General features: G+C 39.6%; 1 protein-coding gene across 1 annotated transcript; it reads left to right on the plus strand.

Annotated features, from left to right (window-relative positions):
- Positions 1–1,091: 1,091 nt before the first annotated feature.
- On the plus strand, positions 1,092–17,221 carry LOC114064886 (elongin-A-like). The gene is made up of 9 exons (XM_027898307.1): positions 1,092–1,177; positions 7,732–7,788; positions 8,495–8,607; positions 9,685–10,387; positions 11,851–11,941; positions 12,754–12,927; positions 14,892–15,009; positions 16,751–16,869; positions 17,003–17,221. The coding sequence occupies exons 1-9, from the start codon at positions 1,118–1,120 to the stop codon at positions 17,059–17,061; spliced, it is 1,494 nt and encodes a 497-aa protein (XP_027754108.1). The 5' UTR covers positions 1,092–1,117; the 3' UTR covers positions 17,062–17,221.
- Positions 17,222–17,424: the final 203 nt, after the last annotated feature.

Here is a 17,424-nt window from a genome sequence, read left to right on the forward strand (position 1 = left end):
CTATTTTGCAAGAGCAGTAACCCTAACGTGCAAATACCAGACTTTTGCCTACTTAAATTCCCCTGTAGTTCAGACTGGATACACTTTTTTAGCACTTTCCCTAGACACCACTCTAAAGAGTGAAAGGTGTTCTATGTATCTATTTTAATTACATCTTCATTAACTTTCCAGGAAATACTGCAAAGACACAGATTTTTTTAGGAAGGATTCATTCAGCTTGGAGTCTTTCGAGCACATGCTCAGCCCCGGGAAGCTCCACCGCGGAGATCCCGTTTCAGATGCGCGATTCACACAGAACCAAAGACCGATTGATTCCCTGTCACATGCTTTATAGATAATCCACAAGGGAGCTATGCAGGGCCCAAAAGTGATCAGTCCGCCTAGGGAGGGAGGAAAAAAAGGAAAGTGAAAAAAAAAAGTCAAAAAGCATTAGCCATCAGGCTGTAAATAAGGCAGGACCAAAAGAAAAGGATGTCCTCTTCAGCCGAGTCAGGACCGCAGTGGGTGCCCGTGGGTGCCAGTCACGTCTTCATGGCTTGACAATGCTACCCCCTACACAAGGCATCGTGCCACAGAGCAGCCTCCCAGCCACGCACGGACACCAGGAGTGCCACAGACCTAGTCATCACCTGCAGGTAACAGGACAGGCGTGCACGAACAAGTGACTGACACTGACAGGGAATACCAGGGACAGAGACCGCTCCCGGCTCTCCCGCGGCCGCCCCGATGGACACACCGATGGACACGCCTCGGCAGGGGCACAGAGCGCGCCACGTCGCGTCTTGGGGCAGGCTGGTGATGCCCCCGACTCACCGCCACGGGCTCACCTTCGCTACAGCCGTGCCTGCCCAGTGCCACTGTGTGTTCAAATGGCGTCTAACGAGGCAGAGCAGAGCAACGCACACCCTCACTATCATCCTGCTGACAGGTAGCGAGCAGCCAGGTGTGCCGCAGCTCTCGGCACCCATCCCGGCCGGGAGGACCCGCCTATGGCGGAGCAGGCGCGGGTACAAGAAGGGTGAGCCGGAGCGGGGCGGCTTGGGCGGTGCCGGGGCAGTGCCAGAGCGGTGCCGGTGTGATGGCGGAGGGGCGGAGTGCCGATCCCGATCCCGGTTCCATGGCGGGGAGGGTGCTGGAGCTGAAGGAGCAGCTGAGCCGCGCTCGGGAGCCCGCGGAGGTACCCGGCCAGGAGAGCAACACAGCAGCTGGGCTGCTAATCGCTGTGCTCATAAGAATTTCTCTGGGGGAAATAGGGGCTTCTGCTTTGTTTTAACGGTGCACATCAGGAGGAGCGAAGGCTCTCACACCCTGCCTGGTGGTTCTTCTCGGTACAAGAAGAACAAAGTTGTTCCTATCTTTGGAAGGAGTGACACACCCGCTGTAGGGTAGCCAGGCTGCTCAGTAGCTGCGGGGACTGGATAAGGAACGCTTAAAGCACGCAGACATCAGGGAGGAGCTGGGTCAGAGCAGCTACTGGAGCTATGCTGGACACTGGAGGCACAGAGAGGCAGAGAGGGACACTCTGGAGGAGCAGAGAGGCCGACGGGGACATAGGAGGCAGAGAGGGACACTCTGAAGGCACAGAGGCGGATGGGGAGATCGGCACAGGTTATGGAGTTCAGGGGCATGAAGGCACGCACCGTTCTTGGACCAACAGCCTGGACTCCGAAGGAACTGGAAACAAAACAGCATGTGCCAAATTGGCCTCAGTGTTTTATGAATACATCCTAATTCGACTAAAGAAGGTGTATTAGAAGAGTAGGGTGGTTTTTGTTTGTTTGTTTGTTTTTTTAGGGTCACGTTCGCTTTGAAAATACGACACGTTTGATTTGATGGGTTTCAAAGGCATTAAAACTTGATAGAAGTTTGTGGAAGTATTTAGAGACAGAGGGCAGCAGTAGAAATTGCGTTGTATTTGGTAGCTAACGAACTGGAAAAACTTACCTATTAATCATACCTAGAGTGTGTTTTTAAAGTGTATATTTATGCATATAGAGAAAATTCTGATTTTCTTGGCCAATAATGGTTTATCTACTTGATTGCCAGTGCTGTAAATGCAAACATCTGTGTTGATGCTTCTTCAGAAGTTTTTATTTTCAGTTCCATGAACCTATGATTTCCTCCTGTGCTACAGAAATAATCAGATATTATAGTATTTGAATTTTTTAGTACATTGGGTTGGTGTTGATATGGTATTCTGAACATGAGCCAGAAAAGCAAAAGAAAGAAGCAATTATAGAGGTAATTAATTTTTAATTAATCCCAAAACAATAAGTTTCAGAACACATTCAACCACAGTGAAACATGAGAATAGTTCTGGCAGATTTGGTTTTGTTAAGGGAAGAGATGATCTGTTTTTATGCAGCATGACTGCAAGTAGGTGCTGCATAAAATGTGGCTAGTGGTGGTGCTGCAGCACTTCTGCTGTCCCTGGTTAAACTGTGTTTAGTGAAATGGAAATATTTACAGATAACAAGGGCCTAAGGAGTTGTAGGGAAAGTGAGAAACTGATAGCAGATATGAAATGCACTCCTAACAGAAGCTAAATGTAGTAATAGAAATGCCTCTTTAAAGGCAAAGAGGAAAGTTCTAGGTATGTGTGGAAAGAATAACAAATCAATATTAGGCAAGTGTTGTTGTTGTCAAATATTTCTGTTCCATACTGAGAATAATATTTGTCTTGGGACTTTCTAGTAATTGCTGAGTAGTCTTTGATATGATTGTAACCAGGTAAGATGCAGAACATAAATTGTTCATGTCAAAAGCTTCTTAATGTGTGAAGCTTGATAGCTACTCAGTGAATTTTCAGAGAATTGACAAAGAATAGGTATTGAATGACACTCAAGGTTCTAATGAAAGTACAGGAAAAAATACTATGTTATTGTTTATACAGCTTAGTGAAATGGTCCTCATTGACACTGGTCTTAAAGGAATGTGTTGAGCAGCTGCATGATGTGAGTCTTTATGTAGATACATTCTGCCAAATTCATCTCAAATTGTATTCAGCTGACAGTAATTGCCATAACTATATGCAAGTTTCAAGGCATTTGACTTGCTTCTGTGCAATGGTGATTACAATAGTGGTGTAATGGACCTGATGTAATACATAAAACTAATTTCAGTTGCACTCAGCGGAAATACATGCCAGACCTCATCAGGAAACAATGTTGATTTGTGGTTTTGGTTGTGGATTTGTGGTGGGGTTTTTTTGGGGGTGAGATGGAGGTTGATTATCCATCTGTTCCTGACATGATGCTACTCAAATCTTTCTTAATTTAGAAGACCGCAAGCATTATAGGGAAATGCTACACATACTGAAGTAATTTGTGTCAAATGAAGAGTCCCTTCTAGATACCAAATTTGATCATGTGCTAGGCTACATACATTTGAGCAACACGGGCTTTACCATGGCTCAGTGGAAAGTCACAGCTAGGAGCTATGAATATAGGTCATTCAGGATAGGAGACTGTATTTTGGAAAGCATTGACTCAGAAAATGATTTGGAGCTCTGATGTATTACCAGTTGAGCATGAAATTGCAGTACAATGCAATGGCTTATGGAGTAAATGCTATCTTTAGGTAGCTTAGCAAGGTTATGTTATTACTGCTATACAGCATTAGAGGGACAGTTACAGGAATATTATGTCCTGTTCTGGGGACTGTTTTAAAAAACAATACTGACCAAGCTGAAAAGATAATAAGACAGCCAGAGAATGGCTGGCATAACTTAGTGAAACTAAAGAACCAAGGTAAAGTGTGTGATTAATGTTTGTTTTGTTTTTTTCTGTGTTGTATAAGATTATTGAAAGAAGGCTCTTTTAATTAGCAAGAAGAGATTATTAGATTTAATAGCTGAAAACAAAACTAGGCAATTTTTTTAGACAAACAGTTGTGTGCCTTTTTTTTTTTTTTTTTTTTTTTTGATAACTGAGAGCATATGATTTGTTTGGGAAAGAGCTGAGTTTTTCTAAGGTGCTCTTTCAGAGGAGTTGTCTAGCTCAGCCAGAATTTGTGGACTTGGTGGAATTTCACAGGCTGTGTTATAGAAGAGAATGAGCTAAAGGATCATAGGGATCTCTTTGAAAGAGAGTTGAAGCTACGGAGTGAAGAAGGAAGGACAGAAAACAAGCAAGAGTTACTGTAATGAAATGTTTAGTCATCCACTGACTACAGATGGCCTGGGAATCTGTTAATGGGTCCCATCCTTCCTGAGGTTCCAAGCTGAGATAGAAAAAATGAGGAGACTCTACAACCCTTGTATAAGGGACGATGGCGCAACACTGGTGCAGTGGGAAAAGACCAAACCCGATGCATCTGGGATCTGTCGTTGTTATGACTTTGCTTTCAGTTTTGACTCTGGAAAATTTTGTTTGCTCACATGCTTTCTTACCCATTGCTCATTTCAATTGTCCTCTGCTTTCCAAATGCCAACCTACTTTTCCCTCCTCTCCTTCTTTTTTGCTTGCTATTGTTTCTCTTGTCGCCTTTGCTTTTGTCTCACACCAGTACGTGTGTGCCAGCTCTGTTTGTCCATAAGGCTCTGCTTTTGTCGTCTGTTTATATTGCATGAAGATCTGGGTCTTGGGTTTGCTTGGAATGTCATTTATTGGAAAACCAGCAATCCTAGGGGTTTTTGATCATTCTTTCTAAATCGGTACGTAGAAATTATGTAGAATAGTTCAGGAATAAAAAGGTATTTTCTTGATTTTTCTATAAACTTCACAGTCTCAATACTTTTTTACCATGAGATGTAACTGATATGTGAAATAAAATAGTCTGAAAACCAATGGAGAGTTACACATGTATTGTGTGTTTTTGAAAGAACTTGGGGGAAGAAGTTACTGGATCTAGTCCAGTGAGATGATAAGAGGCAGATGGACCACAAATGCTATGGTGAAAGATGGTTAGAGCAAGGTGCCTCAGTCAGTCTCCATTTTGTTGTTGAAGACCTACTTAGAACAGACTTCAGAAAAATTACTTTCTTTTTGCCTTATGCAATAATTGCAATAGTATGCTATATAGGTATTACGACAGCAAAGTTTGTGTTTCTAACAACCTTTAGTTTCAGTGAAAAACTTTTCCATGTCTTGTGCTTCACAGTATACCTTTCTGTGGCCATCACCAAAGCCTGATAGATATTGGAGCTTATGCTTTAAGTCTTTGATAGAGATATCGGAGCTCTCTAGCAAATAGGATAAATAGAAAGTTTCTCTGCTGCTACAGGTGCTTGCCACAAGTTAAATTTGCTTGTTTTCTTATTGTGTCTGAAAGAAAGTTTGGTTCTAAATGCCAGGAGTTTGAAGATGTGATTCCTACTGGCAGGCTGGAAGCTACGATTTACTTTGTCCAGTTACAGAGCAAGCAAATGGAACACTATACTAGTCCTACACATGCAGAGCTGCTGATTTCCCTGCAGCCTGAGCTGTTCCCTGCTTTCAAGTGATCAGTATGACTTCTAAAAAGCTTGTTAGAGTGTGTGGTAAATGTTTTTTGTTTTAATAAAATAGTGTTGTTTATCTTAATTTTCCAAATGTGAGATACGTTTCAAGTAACCAAAATGAACAGTGAAGTTTTTGATTTAGGAAACTGTGAAAGTTTAATCTTTCATTAAAATGTATTGACTGTTTTTGGGCATGCTTGTCACTTAGGTACTCTTGTAATTTAACCTGTAGATTTGAAGTTGTATGTAGTGATTGCCTGCTTCCTGAATCTTTTCTTCTGAAATAAACTTGGCTTTAAGAATCAGTCCAAAACCTATCAAGAGGAAATGCTCAAAACCCCTATTCTCTTTGTGTCTCAATGTATTCTTCCACACAGAGGTTTGGTTTTGGCCTATGGGATTTATTCCCAGTAATTTGCAGTGATTGAGTATCTACTTATTTTATATAGCACAATATAATCTGTTACCAGTGGGTTACTTCCTTTTTCATTGCAAAATAAATTAAATCAATGGGTATATATATTCTTTTAATTAAATAAAAAGTGAACTATCTTGACACTGATAATCACAAGCATTGGAAACTATGTTAACCTTATGAGCAATTATTATTTTTCTTGGGGAGTGTCTGACTCCTAAATGGCCCTTGTGCTGGTTCTGAAATCTGGGTCAGGGTCAGGAAGCTTTTTTTTTCCCCCTCTGTCTCTCTCTTTTTTTTTTTTTTTTTTTTTTTTTTTTTTTTTTTTTTTTTTTTTTTTTTTTTTTTTTTTTTTTTTTTTTTTTTTTTTTTTTTTTTTTTTTTTTTTTTTTTTTTTTTTTTTTTTTTTTTTTTTTTTTTTTTTTTTTTTTTTTTTTTTTTGCAGGTATCTCGCTGTTTTGTAGCTACCTGAACTTTTTGGTAGACAAGTGATTGGTTAGCTCTGGTTCTAGGTGCATGTCTTACCGTTTTCCCAGGCTGTGCAGCATTTTTCCTGAGCTTCTCTAGTCTCGGAAGTACTGTTGCACAGTGGATGATTTACAGAAGAACTGTGTGCCAGGCATGTGGATAGAGCCCACTGTACACAATGAAATTCAGTGTCATATGGGATTCCACTTCTAAGGCACTACAGGAACAATGAAACTTAGAGCAACAGTAGAGAAATATATCCCTGGAGTGCAATTTGTAAATTGTTTTTTCAAGTTTGCTCTTCGTTTTTTAAGTACCTCTTCTGCCTCCTGCAATTCCATTTCATAAGCAATATACAATATGATAAAAGACAGTTCATTGGTTACTTAAATTAGTATTGCTGTTATTGTAGTTAAAAAGTTTCTGGGTAGGCTGCTTTACTGATGTTATGTTTCGAAGCGTCAGTGATCTGAAACACTTGACTAGTATTCCAGGCTTTGTGAAAGCCCCATGAAATGCTGCTACTTCGGTTGTCCATTAATTGTGTTGCCTACATAACATAGCTTCATGCATGTGGTTTGGGGTGTTTCAGTGGGAACACTAAATTGGGGAATACCATTCCAAAACCACAAGAGAAGGATAAGGTCAGCTGCAAGACCCTGGGGTGCTGTATAACCGTTGCCAAAAAACTGGATTATATTCCTGTAGAAATTTAAACTCTGCTTATCAATTAGACTTTTGTTATAAAAAAATCCTCATAGGAAGATGAGCCTTTTGTATTTGAAAAAAATCTTTCCTCCTTTTATGGAAATGTTGAGTTTTGTAACAGGTGTACACTTTGTCAGTGCTAAAGGAAACAGCTGTTCTAGCTTGAGCTCATTTTGTTAATGTACAGATTGCAGTTATGTTTTCAATACCTTATTTTATGCAATCCGGGCTCGCACCATCTCTATTGTGCTTTTTTGGCCTGGGCTGATGAAGGAGTAGTGCTGCTGACTGTGAGACTTGCTGGTGTTTTTTTTGGTTGGTTTTTTTTTTTTTTTTTTCTGTGGTGGTTTTGCTTTGTGCTGCTTTTCTATTGGTTTTGCGGCAAAAGAGGGTCACTGCTATGTGAGGAGTGTGGTATATATATGTACCTCATGCTACTGTATTATTGATCTTTATTGTAATCTCTATAGTTGTAAATTCAAGCTATCTACTGGATTTTCTGGTGTAACTGAAATTGGGGGGTTGGCAGAATTGTACTGTTTCACATCACAGATTGCAAGCACAGCCCTGATGTGCAGCCCTGGATGTTCCTTTTAACACTATTGAGTCTTTTTGGATTAAACAAGGGAATGAGGATGAGAAGAACGGAGTAGAATTTCAAGTATTTGTTTAAAACAATAAATCTAATGTTTCCTTTCAGATCATAACAACACTTAAGGTACTACAGGATTTGGATTTATCACTGGATATTCTAGTGGTAAGCAATCAATAATGATGTATTAAACTCTTCCATAGTGAATTACTATGTAAATGTCAGGAGTCTGCAATTGTAGAGGTAGTGAAGGTTACATTTTAGAATTCTGGCTCTATATCATAATTTAGTTAGATTCATTTCTTAAAAACTGGGCATCCAACTTGGCAAATGCAGTATTATGTTAATGGTAGAACTGAGCAGGGACTTGAGCATATAGAGGCTCTTTTACTAATTTTACTAATCAGGGTTGGTTTCTTTTCAGTGTAAAACTACTTTCAATCAATGTTAGCATTGACTGAAAAGCAAATAAGGGTGAACCATTCTTTAGGTCAGTTTTCTAACTCTTCTGTTTTTTATTAGCAGCTCAAAGTTAGTTTCTTGCATTTAAAGAGCGGGGAGCCCAAGTAAGGATTTTTGTGACTTTTGTCCTCATCCAAGCCACATCCTATCAAATTTTATACTAAATATTATCACACTGGTCTATGACGCTTTGATTTATTATAAGCAATCTGTCTGTACTTTGGGAAGAAGAAAAATATGGGTTTGTGAGAGAATTCTTTGAAGAGTAATAAAAAAAAATGATTATTAAGATATTTAGCTAGACTATTCAGGCAAAGAGGCAAAGGCATTTGCCTTCCTAAACACAGGTTTTGTTTGGGATGAGAGTTGTGATTTATTCTGCCCATCTTTCTTGCATTATCTTCCACAGGAAACTGGCATAGGCAAAACAGTTAACAGTTTGAGGAAACATGTCACTGCTGGGAATATAGCTAAAACTCTGGTGAAAAAATGGAAAAAGCTTGTTTCTACAGAAAATAAAAGGTAGGTGTGAATGTTTTTCCTAGAAGTTAATTATACTGTAGTGGGACTTTAAAATAGAGATTGGAAATCTTGGGAAAGTGTTTGTAAGGACAAATCTGTATTAGGACAAATGCATAACTTGAATGGAAGAAATTAGGATGTCATTATAAAATATGAGGAAAAAGGTCAAAGTTACTTGTATTAGTCAATTAGCCAGTCAGCACTCTGACTTCAGCTGGTTTTTTGACTGGCACAAGTTCTTAGGTCCCAGCTGGTACAAGCAGGACTAGAAACCAATGATGGGCACTGCTGTGCACTTCTTCAGTAAATTGGGGAACTTGTTCTTTCTTCCCAGAGGTGGTGGTTAAAGGAGGAAACTCTCCTGTGCTTTTGTTGTATAGAGAGTTTTCTTTTAATGATCTTGTAGACTGAGAGGGGCTTCTAATACCGGAGGAGTCACACTGAAGAAATGCAGTTTCTTCTCTGAAAGAAGCAGCCACCACTGCCATGACCAGGCTCGCTCTGCTTTAGATGCTTTGCAGTCCTCTGACAGTTTGAGACAGTTGAGCTGAGAAAGCCACGGGTTTAGTTTGACTAAACAGTGCATTTTAAATCTGAAGTTGTTCAAACAACAGGAAAGCAAAATACCAGAACCTGTGAAGAGCAAATCATAAAGGCTGACCTGTTGTAATCTGTACCACCTACAGAGCATGTTGTAAATTCTGTCTCGTAGTTACTGCAAGCACTACATCTGTGTTCTAAAGCATGCAGGAAACTTGTATGAAAAGTGGTATCCACATGTTTTAAGCAAATAGTACTGCCAGGCATGTTTTCCGACTGATGATTGTCCCTACTCCCCACTTGCCTTGCTGTCAATTCTTGCAATATTTAGCAGTGCTGGACCCAAGAGCGGCTTCTCTGGGATTCTGTACTGATAATGGAAAAATAAGAGCACATCAGAGCACAGTTCTGGGTTTTGTAAAGTTGACATATGGTGTGATTTTAATGCTTTTAGTTTTATTAATATAGGAGCAAAGATTGTTTAAAAATTTAGCATCAGATAAACAATGACATGTGGGTTGTTTTCTATTGTTGCAGTGGTCACAGAGGAAAAAAATATACTGAAAAAGAAAAATGTGAGACAAAATCTTCTGTTTCCAAGGAGATTAAGCCTTCAAAGAAGTCCAGAGCATCTGTACAGGCCTTTAGAAGCCCCAACAGCACTCCCATTTCTAAAACCTTGAATAAGGAGTGTATTTGTAGTGAAAAGACCCATCAAAGTACAGATTCTGAGTCTCCAAAAGAATGTGATAATGAAGAATGTAGCAGCAGTGGTTCTAAGCACGCTTCCTGGGGTACCAATTCTCAGTCTAAAGGCAGTGAGTTCAAAGGGAGCAACTCCACAGAGAGCAAGAAAGTTTCAGAAAAGCAGCGTTTCTCTGCAGCTGATAAAGGCTTATCACCTCTGGGGGAAATGTCTAGTAAGGATACTTCTGAACAGAGAAGTCCTAAACGTGTGAAGAAAGCAAAACAAAAACTTGTCATAAAAAGCAAAGCCAAATTATCTAGTGATGAGGAATTTGAGCCCCCTACTATGTCTTTTGAATCCTATCTTAATTATGATCAAGTTACAAATAAAAGAAAGAGGAAGGCTAGGGCTACAGGTGCACGGCCAAAGAAATGCAGTGAGCAGAAGAACAGGTCATTACCACAAAAGACCTCAAAACTTTCTCATGCAGAAGAGGGAGTGGAAGACTTTAAAAAATGTGAGAGTGATCAATCAGAAACTCCCAGTAAAAAGGTAAACTGCTACATGGTTGAGATAATAGCAGATAAACTACAGATAAATAAGTGCTTTGCACTCTGAATTTCAGTGAAATTTATCTCTGTTTATTTTAAGGAACAGATTGCATGACTCTGATATATCAGCTCTATTGCAACTACCTGTAATTACAATAATTGTAGGGGGCGAGGTAGAGGGAGGGAAGGAAGAATGCTTCCTGCATACTGGTGATTTGCAATTGACTTACTTGTATTTTTAGGATTATTTCAAATACTGCAATAGTGTTTGATTCATATCAGCTAGTCTGCTTTTGACCTGCAAAGTGCAAAGATATTTACCTTTGGAAAGATGTCCCCTTCTTACATTCTTGACCAGCCTGGTTTGTGGCTGCAGCAGCTGTTAGTTTACAGCACAGTCTTTTCGTCAGATGATGTGGCTCTTTAATAGTGAACGTTAAGGTTTGCAGTGAAGCTGAACCTTCCTTAAATGCATTGAGGTAAACCAAAGTATTGCATATAAGATTATACATGTTCTTAATCTGAGCTATCCTAGCCCCTTGAAGAGGAAGAAGCTTGAGTAGCTTCTCTAAGCCCAGGTATATCTAAAAATATGTATTAATTAGACATTTTAAATAAAGACCTTTTGCATGCTGGAAATTAGAGGTATCTTCAGTATTTTATCTTCACTGTGATGTGAAAGCTTCAGGCTTTATTTGTTGTGGAAGATCTGTGATTGGAATGTGGTATCTTCTGTCCCAAATGGAGAAATATTACTGTAGAGGCTTGTATCTGATACTCCTAAACTGCTTGAGGAAAAATCTTGTATATTCAAGCAGTTGTGAAAAGTTATTGAAGATACTGAAATGAAGTTCAGGCAATGCAAGTTTTGGGCTATAAGTGTCTGACTTACAATTGGAGGACACCTAAGACCCAGTTTTGACACTGCACATAATACATTTGTAGGGACCCATACTTAACAGAATGCAGCATATTTCAATCCATTTTTACGGGGTTATCTGTGAATATTTTAGGCATGATTTAGGAGACTTGACAGGACAAGGTGTAAAGCTATTTCTTGTCTTTTAGAATTGTACTTTTGTCACCTTGCAGTTTTGTCTCATTCACTGCTTGCCTCTGTAGTGATTTATCTGAAAGCCTGTTAACTGATCTACTGTTCTTTCATCTCTTTGTGTGCACTAATTGCAGATGTCACACTGAGTTCTTTTTGTGGTATAGTCTTGATAAGTAGACTATATAAACTAAGAAAGGGTACACTGAAAAATAATCCTGTGAGTAAATTTTAGTGTAGAAAAGAAATAATTTTAGTTATCCTGGTTAACTTTGGGGTTTGCTTAAGGGTTGTTTGGTTTGGGGTTTTGGTGGTGTGTTTTGTTTGCTTATTTTTTTTTTTTTTAGCTTATTTTAAGTTCCTGTAAACCCAAATTCATAAAGCTGAAGCATTGTTTCCTTGATTGTGCACAGGCTAAGGTGGCATCCCTCCAGGAGCTTCTTAATACTCCATTACCTAAATTTCTGACAGGCATCTCAAACTCATATGTTGCAGACTTTACAGGTAAGTAGTATACAAGGTTGAAATGGTATGGGGTTTTATAGGTCTCTGTAGAGATATTTTAGCTCCTTTTCTAATAAACTGTATTAGCTCATCTCTCCGTAGCAAAGAAGGGCTTCACCTTCACTTTCTCACCTGTAAAAATCATATTGAAGTTGAAGGGAGTTATAAAGCCTTCCTTATGGCTGGCTGAGTAAAGAAATACTGTGGAAGCTTATCACAGATGTAGAGAAGGCATAAATTGGGTAGTAGTTCTACAACCCCCATTTATCTTTTTGCCTGGTCTAAGGTATAGACAAGAATAGACTTAGTAGAAACTACCTCAGGTAAAATAAATACATGAAACATTTGGTATAGGAACTTTGGCATGAGAACCACTAGCATCTTTACAGGTAGGTGATGTAAACTGCCAGTGGTTTCTCTAGCAGTTTTTCTGAGGTTTCAGTGGTTTCATACCACTGGCGTCTTGAAATGTCGCTGCTATTGCAGCTTCCGCCTTCTCTGGGATAACCTAGGAGGGTCAGCAGGGTGCTATAGATAGGTTACTCTGTTCCCCAAGTGTGAATACAGCTCGTGTAGGTTGGAGCTAAATAATGCAAGACATATTTGAGTGGGTGCAGCTCACTTACAGTGTACAAGCTGTCTTGGTGTTAGATGATGGTGAGTGGACTTCTGCAATGTAATATGTGCAAGGGCCCAAAACTGTAATGCAATAACTTTGTCTTTCAAGAAAAGGTAACATATCCTACCAGCTGTGCTACTCTCAGAGCTGAATGTTTAAAGCATTGCAAAACCTGCTGATGTCTTGCTTGCAGCTTCTGTAGCACCTGTTGTGGAAGCACCTCAGCAAGTCAGTGAGATGGTTCAATTCCCAGGACGGAGAGTCAACTCTAAAATGCAAGTTTACTCTGGCTCTAAAACAGTCTGTCTGTCAAAGATGCTTACACTGTATGAACAGTGCATCCGCGTGCTTCAGAATAATATTGACTGTGAGTACTTTAAGGGATTTGTAGCAGGCTGTGACGGAAAGTGTATCAGATTTTTTTTTTCTCCATGCCAACAACAGGCCTACTAAAATATATTGTCCTGCTCTGCAAACAGTGACTCAGAGCAAGTTTAAAGGCACTTAAAAAGGGACTGATGTCTGTGCTAAAATGCAGGGTTTTTTTGGAAAGCTTGAAATTTTTCCGGTTCCAATTTTACTTAAAATGTAATGTCCTGTAAATTATAAGTCAAGAAGTCTGCTGTTCCCCCCAGCCCAAGGTGTTTGTTTTCATAAATTACAATGAAAAATCAAGACATTTTTATTCCATGCATAGGTAGAGAGGGGAAGTGATACACATCAGTAAAGATGGGGAAATGACTATTCAAAGATGCTTGATCCATCCTCAGGTATAACTACTAGTCAGTGAGGAACTGCTGATCTCTAAATATTTTCATAGCCTGACTTTAGAAAGTGTTCTGTTAGTGTGTGCTAAACTTGACTTGTATTTTTACTTTTAAACTCACACTGAGTAAACTTACACACTGAGTAAAATAAGTAAGATACTGAAAGTACCTTACCTGATTTTTTGTAGTGCTACAAGAAGTAGGAGGTGTGCCCTTTGAAATTCTTGAACCTGTGCTAACACGTTGCACACCAGAGCAGTTGTTTCGAATAGAGGAATGCAACCTGGTAAATTCTGCCTTGTTAAATTCAGGGAGCTACAGCGTTCCACAACTCCACGGGTTGCACTGGGTTTCTGTCCTGCATACTAATTTCTTTGAATTAAGCTATCATTATCAAGACTCCCTTTCTCAAGTGTGAGGATTTAAAACATTTGGGAGAATTATTCCTCATGACTAAGTGAAGGACTGTGTATAGAAAACTATTTTTATTTCCAAAAATAAGAAAGAAAAAAAAATGATCACAGTATTTGCCACTGAAACAGCTGGGAAAGCTGTAATAGAACCAACTGTGTTCAAGTTATGAACTGTTATGGTTGCAAAGCATACCAGTCAAGAAGTAGCTGGGGTGAGATTTCATGTGTGTGGTAGATTTAGTATGCATGCTGTTGGGACTTCAGCTCCATGATGCATGTGAACATTGAGGTTCTGAGTGTATAGCCCTTCATAGTGCAAGTTTGCCTTTTCTCTGTGTGCTTCAAGTGGAGAGCTGGAGCAGCCTGAGCCTGTGCTGTAAACACAACTCTAGACTGTAAACATGGCCTACAGACTCCAGTGTAGGGCTCTGCTGTTTGAAGCTGTGGGATTTCTAGGCTGAAGTCAGTATATCTGCATGGTATTGCTACACTTCACATTGTGGGTACTGGTGATGGCACATGTGATGGGGTTCGTTCTGCACCTTTCTCCACCAAGGGTTTGGGCTGCATCTTCAGGCTCAGCTGACAGGTACTCTTGAAAATGTTTTCAAATCTTTGATTTAAGATATCTTGTGTTCAAATTAGATGTTTATAAAGGATTCTGACCACTTGTGGAAGAAACACTGCCAGAGAGACTTTAAAAATGAGAGCCTCTTGGAATATGAGTCTTGGCGTGAAATGTACTTGAGACTGTTTAATCAGAGAGAAGAAAAACTGAAGATGCTTACAAAAAATATTCTTTCAGCTCAGTCTGAGAAACCAAAAGGTAAAATCTGGTTAGCTCCTCCAATACAAAACCCAGTCTCTTCTGTTGTTCTTGACAATATGTAGGGTTTAGTGATTTGTTTGCAGGGAACACTAATGCTGAACTTCTAGAAGTCATCAAGAACAAACACTGTTCTTAATTTAAAAGTTGCTGAAAAACTAAATGCATGTGCTAGTACAATACTTTGCTGTATGCTGCAAGTATTATGCATTAGACAAATCTTACCTTACTGGTTAGATTGAGGATCCTAAGCAGCAACGCAAAGAGCTTTGGATATAAAAGGCATAAAAAGTCACATATCCTCTGCTCCTTTTTTCTTTATTAGGCAGGCAAGTAAAACTGGCTTACATGAGCAGTGCAGCAAAACCACCCAGGGACATTCGCCGACAGCAAGAAATCCATGGGACAGCAGGACCCGTCACCCCATTTCATCCCATACAGAAGTACAAGTAAGTGTTATGTACAATGCTTTTAATTTGAGTTTGAGTGTCTTTTGTCAGTTCAAAAGCTTGCTTGCAAAATAATTTAGAAGTTCTAAATAACTCTTTATTTACTTTCTTTTCTTTAAGCGGCTGGTGGCTAGAAACTGACTTGCCTTTTAAGTTGTGCGCACTTCTGCGCCATGTGGGCATTGCCATCCCACATTTCTCCAAAGTGCTAGTTGTGAATTCACCCTCCCAGCTAGAGTGTGAGTGGATGGTGTTTTTTTTGCCCAGATCACTCTAAAGCTGCTTGACATCCTTGGGAGATTCCATTGTTGATGTTTTGGGTTTATAAACCTGCCTAGTAGCCTCACATGTTCTGCTTTGATAAAATCCCAGTCAGCTGCCTGTAGTAATTTAGCTGATCAGAGTGAACATCAGGAACTTTTAAAACTGGGGGGGGGGGTTTGTTTATTTGTTTGATGTGCTTTCTTTCCTTCCCCCCCCCCCCCTCTGAATTTCAGAAGCTTAGTTGAATAGCCTTGACTTACTGCTCAAGATAGTGGTGGTATGGGGCAGGAATGACAGCCTGGATGTAGCAATTTCCTAAAGTCAGCTTTAACAGGTATCTTTTCATAAGTGCACCCTTAGCTGATGAGATCCAGAAGGTTCTTTCCATACTGTTGTTGTTTTCAATGGAAAGGTAGTCCCCTTCCAAGGCACTGACCTTAAGGCACTTCAGGTTAGGCTTTTGCTTTCAGTTTCTCTGTGGGAGGTTGATTATGTGTTGTGACAGAGCAGCCTTCCAGTTTAGGTGCTTCAAGTACAGTAATGTATATGTCCTTTCTGCTCCAGTGGTCACTGGGCCAGTAGCTGAATGACGTACTCCAAGCCCTTCAAGACTTTTTTCCTCAGGCGTGATAAATTAGGAAGAACTGGTGTTGTGTGAAAGAAACCACAAGAGTCATTGCTTTGCCTTCATGAGAAACAAGGGTTTGTTTAGGCATAATAAGTTAAACTTCATTACTTTGAGCTGTCATTTTTGTAAGCTGCAGAATTTGTACAGCTGAAATTTTCGCTTAAGCAGCTGGTCTTGCAGGAGCTAAGAAGGTCCCGAGGCAGACATGCAGATCCCCAGCAGGCCGCTGCTCTCAGTTCAGTGCACAGTGGTATGTGAGCGCTGGCAGCAGATGTCAGGGACTGCCTCTGAGGTGGACTAGGCTGTCCAGATCAGTGACATCATGCTGACATGTGATTGCTGTGTTGGTTTAACTGTCTTTAGCAGGAGGTGTAAGAATCTGCCTCAGGCCTTGTCCTGGTGATTGGATATTTAGGGTTAGTTATTGTGCCTTTTCCTAGTTACTCATTCTTACATAAGCTTTTTTTTAAGTTTGCCCTCATTTTCTGTCAGAGAGCTAGTTAGCAGTTCAGCTGTGTTCACAGAGGAAAATAAACACAGAGTACAAACTAGAGCACAGGGCATTATGAATCACAGCGGTATTGCTGACCGTTTTGATCTGTCACAAACTCTGATAATTTAATTTTAAATAAAATCTTATAAGTCTAAAATTTATGCAAGAATGAAAATGGACAAGATGGGGGACCTGTGACCCCTTTTAACCTGAATTATCTTATGATTTTGAAACAGAGAAAGTCTCTTAAATTTGTTTGATTAGGGTTTTGTTTTTTTCCCCCAGATGAGCTGGAGCAAATAGTAGCTTCATATCAAATACTAACTTTTTTTACTTCCTTTTTCTAAAAGAACAGGGATTCCAGAAAGCAGAGACAGAAATAACACATTATCAAATCTGATTCCTGCTGGCAACACTGGAAGTTCTAGCTCAGGTGTCATGATTCAAGATGGAAAGAAGCCAATCAAAAGTAAATGGAATTTCCTAAGATTATCAATTTAGTTGTTTTGACCTGCCTATTAATATATGCTTAATATTATGCTAATACCATTTTAAGTCAATCATATCTGTAATGCTAACTGGTCTCTTTGTTGCTGTTGAAGAAATTGGACCAATCATGAAGAAAACTTTGAAAGCATTGAAGAGTAGACCTGGACGGTGATAAAATGAAGCTGCATATTTGAAGCTTACGTGATGTGACTATTTGTGTATCATGCTACAGCAAATGAATATAATGTTCATGTAAACAATGTTCAATGTGCCCTAGATAAGAGTTATGAAACATTGTAAGGGCAAGTGATTAGCAATAAAAATTGAAACATCTGAGTCTTTTCATACTGCTGCTTTCTTTCTTGACTTGAAATAATTTCAGTACACACTAATGAAAAATCAGATTATATTGACTTTTATACGTGGTATACTTATCAGTTAAGATGGTGAAGGGTCTGGAGCACAAGTTTTCTGAGGAACAGCTGAGGGCACTGGAGTCATTTAGTCCAGAGAAAAGGAGACTGTGGGGAAGACC

The sequence above is a fragment of the Empidonax traillii genome, unplaced genomic scaffold (genome assembly GCF_003031625.1).
Source record: "Empidonax traillii isolate 1590-97213 ecotype Southwest subspecies unplaced genomic scaffold, ASM303162v1 scaffold591:size1139884, whole genome shotgun sequence".
Lineage (NCBI taxonomy): Eukaryota > Metazoa > Chordata > Aves > Passeriformes > Tyrannidae > Empidonax > Empidonax traillii.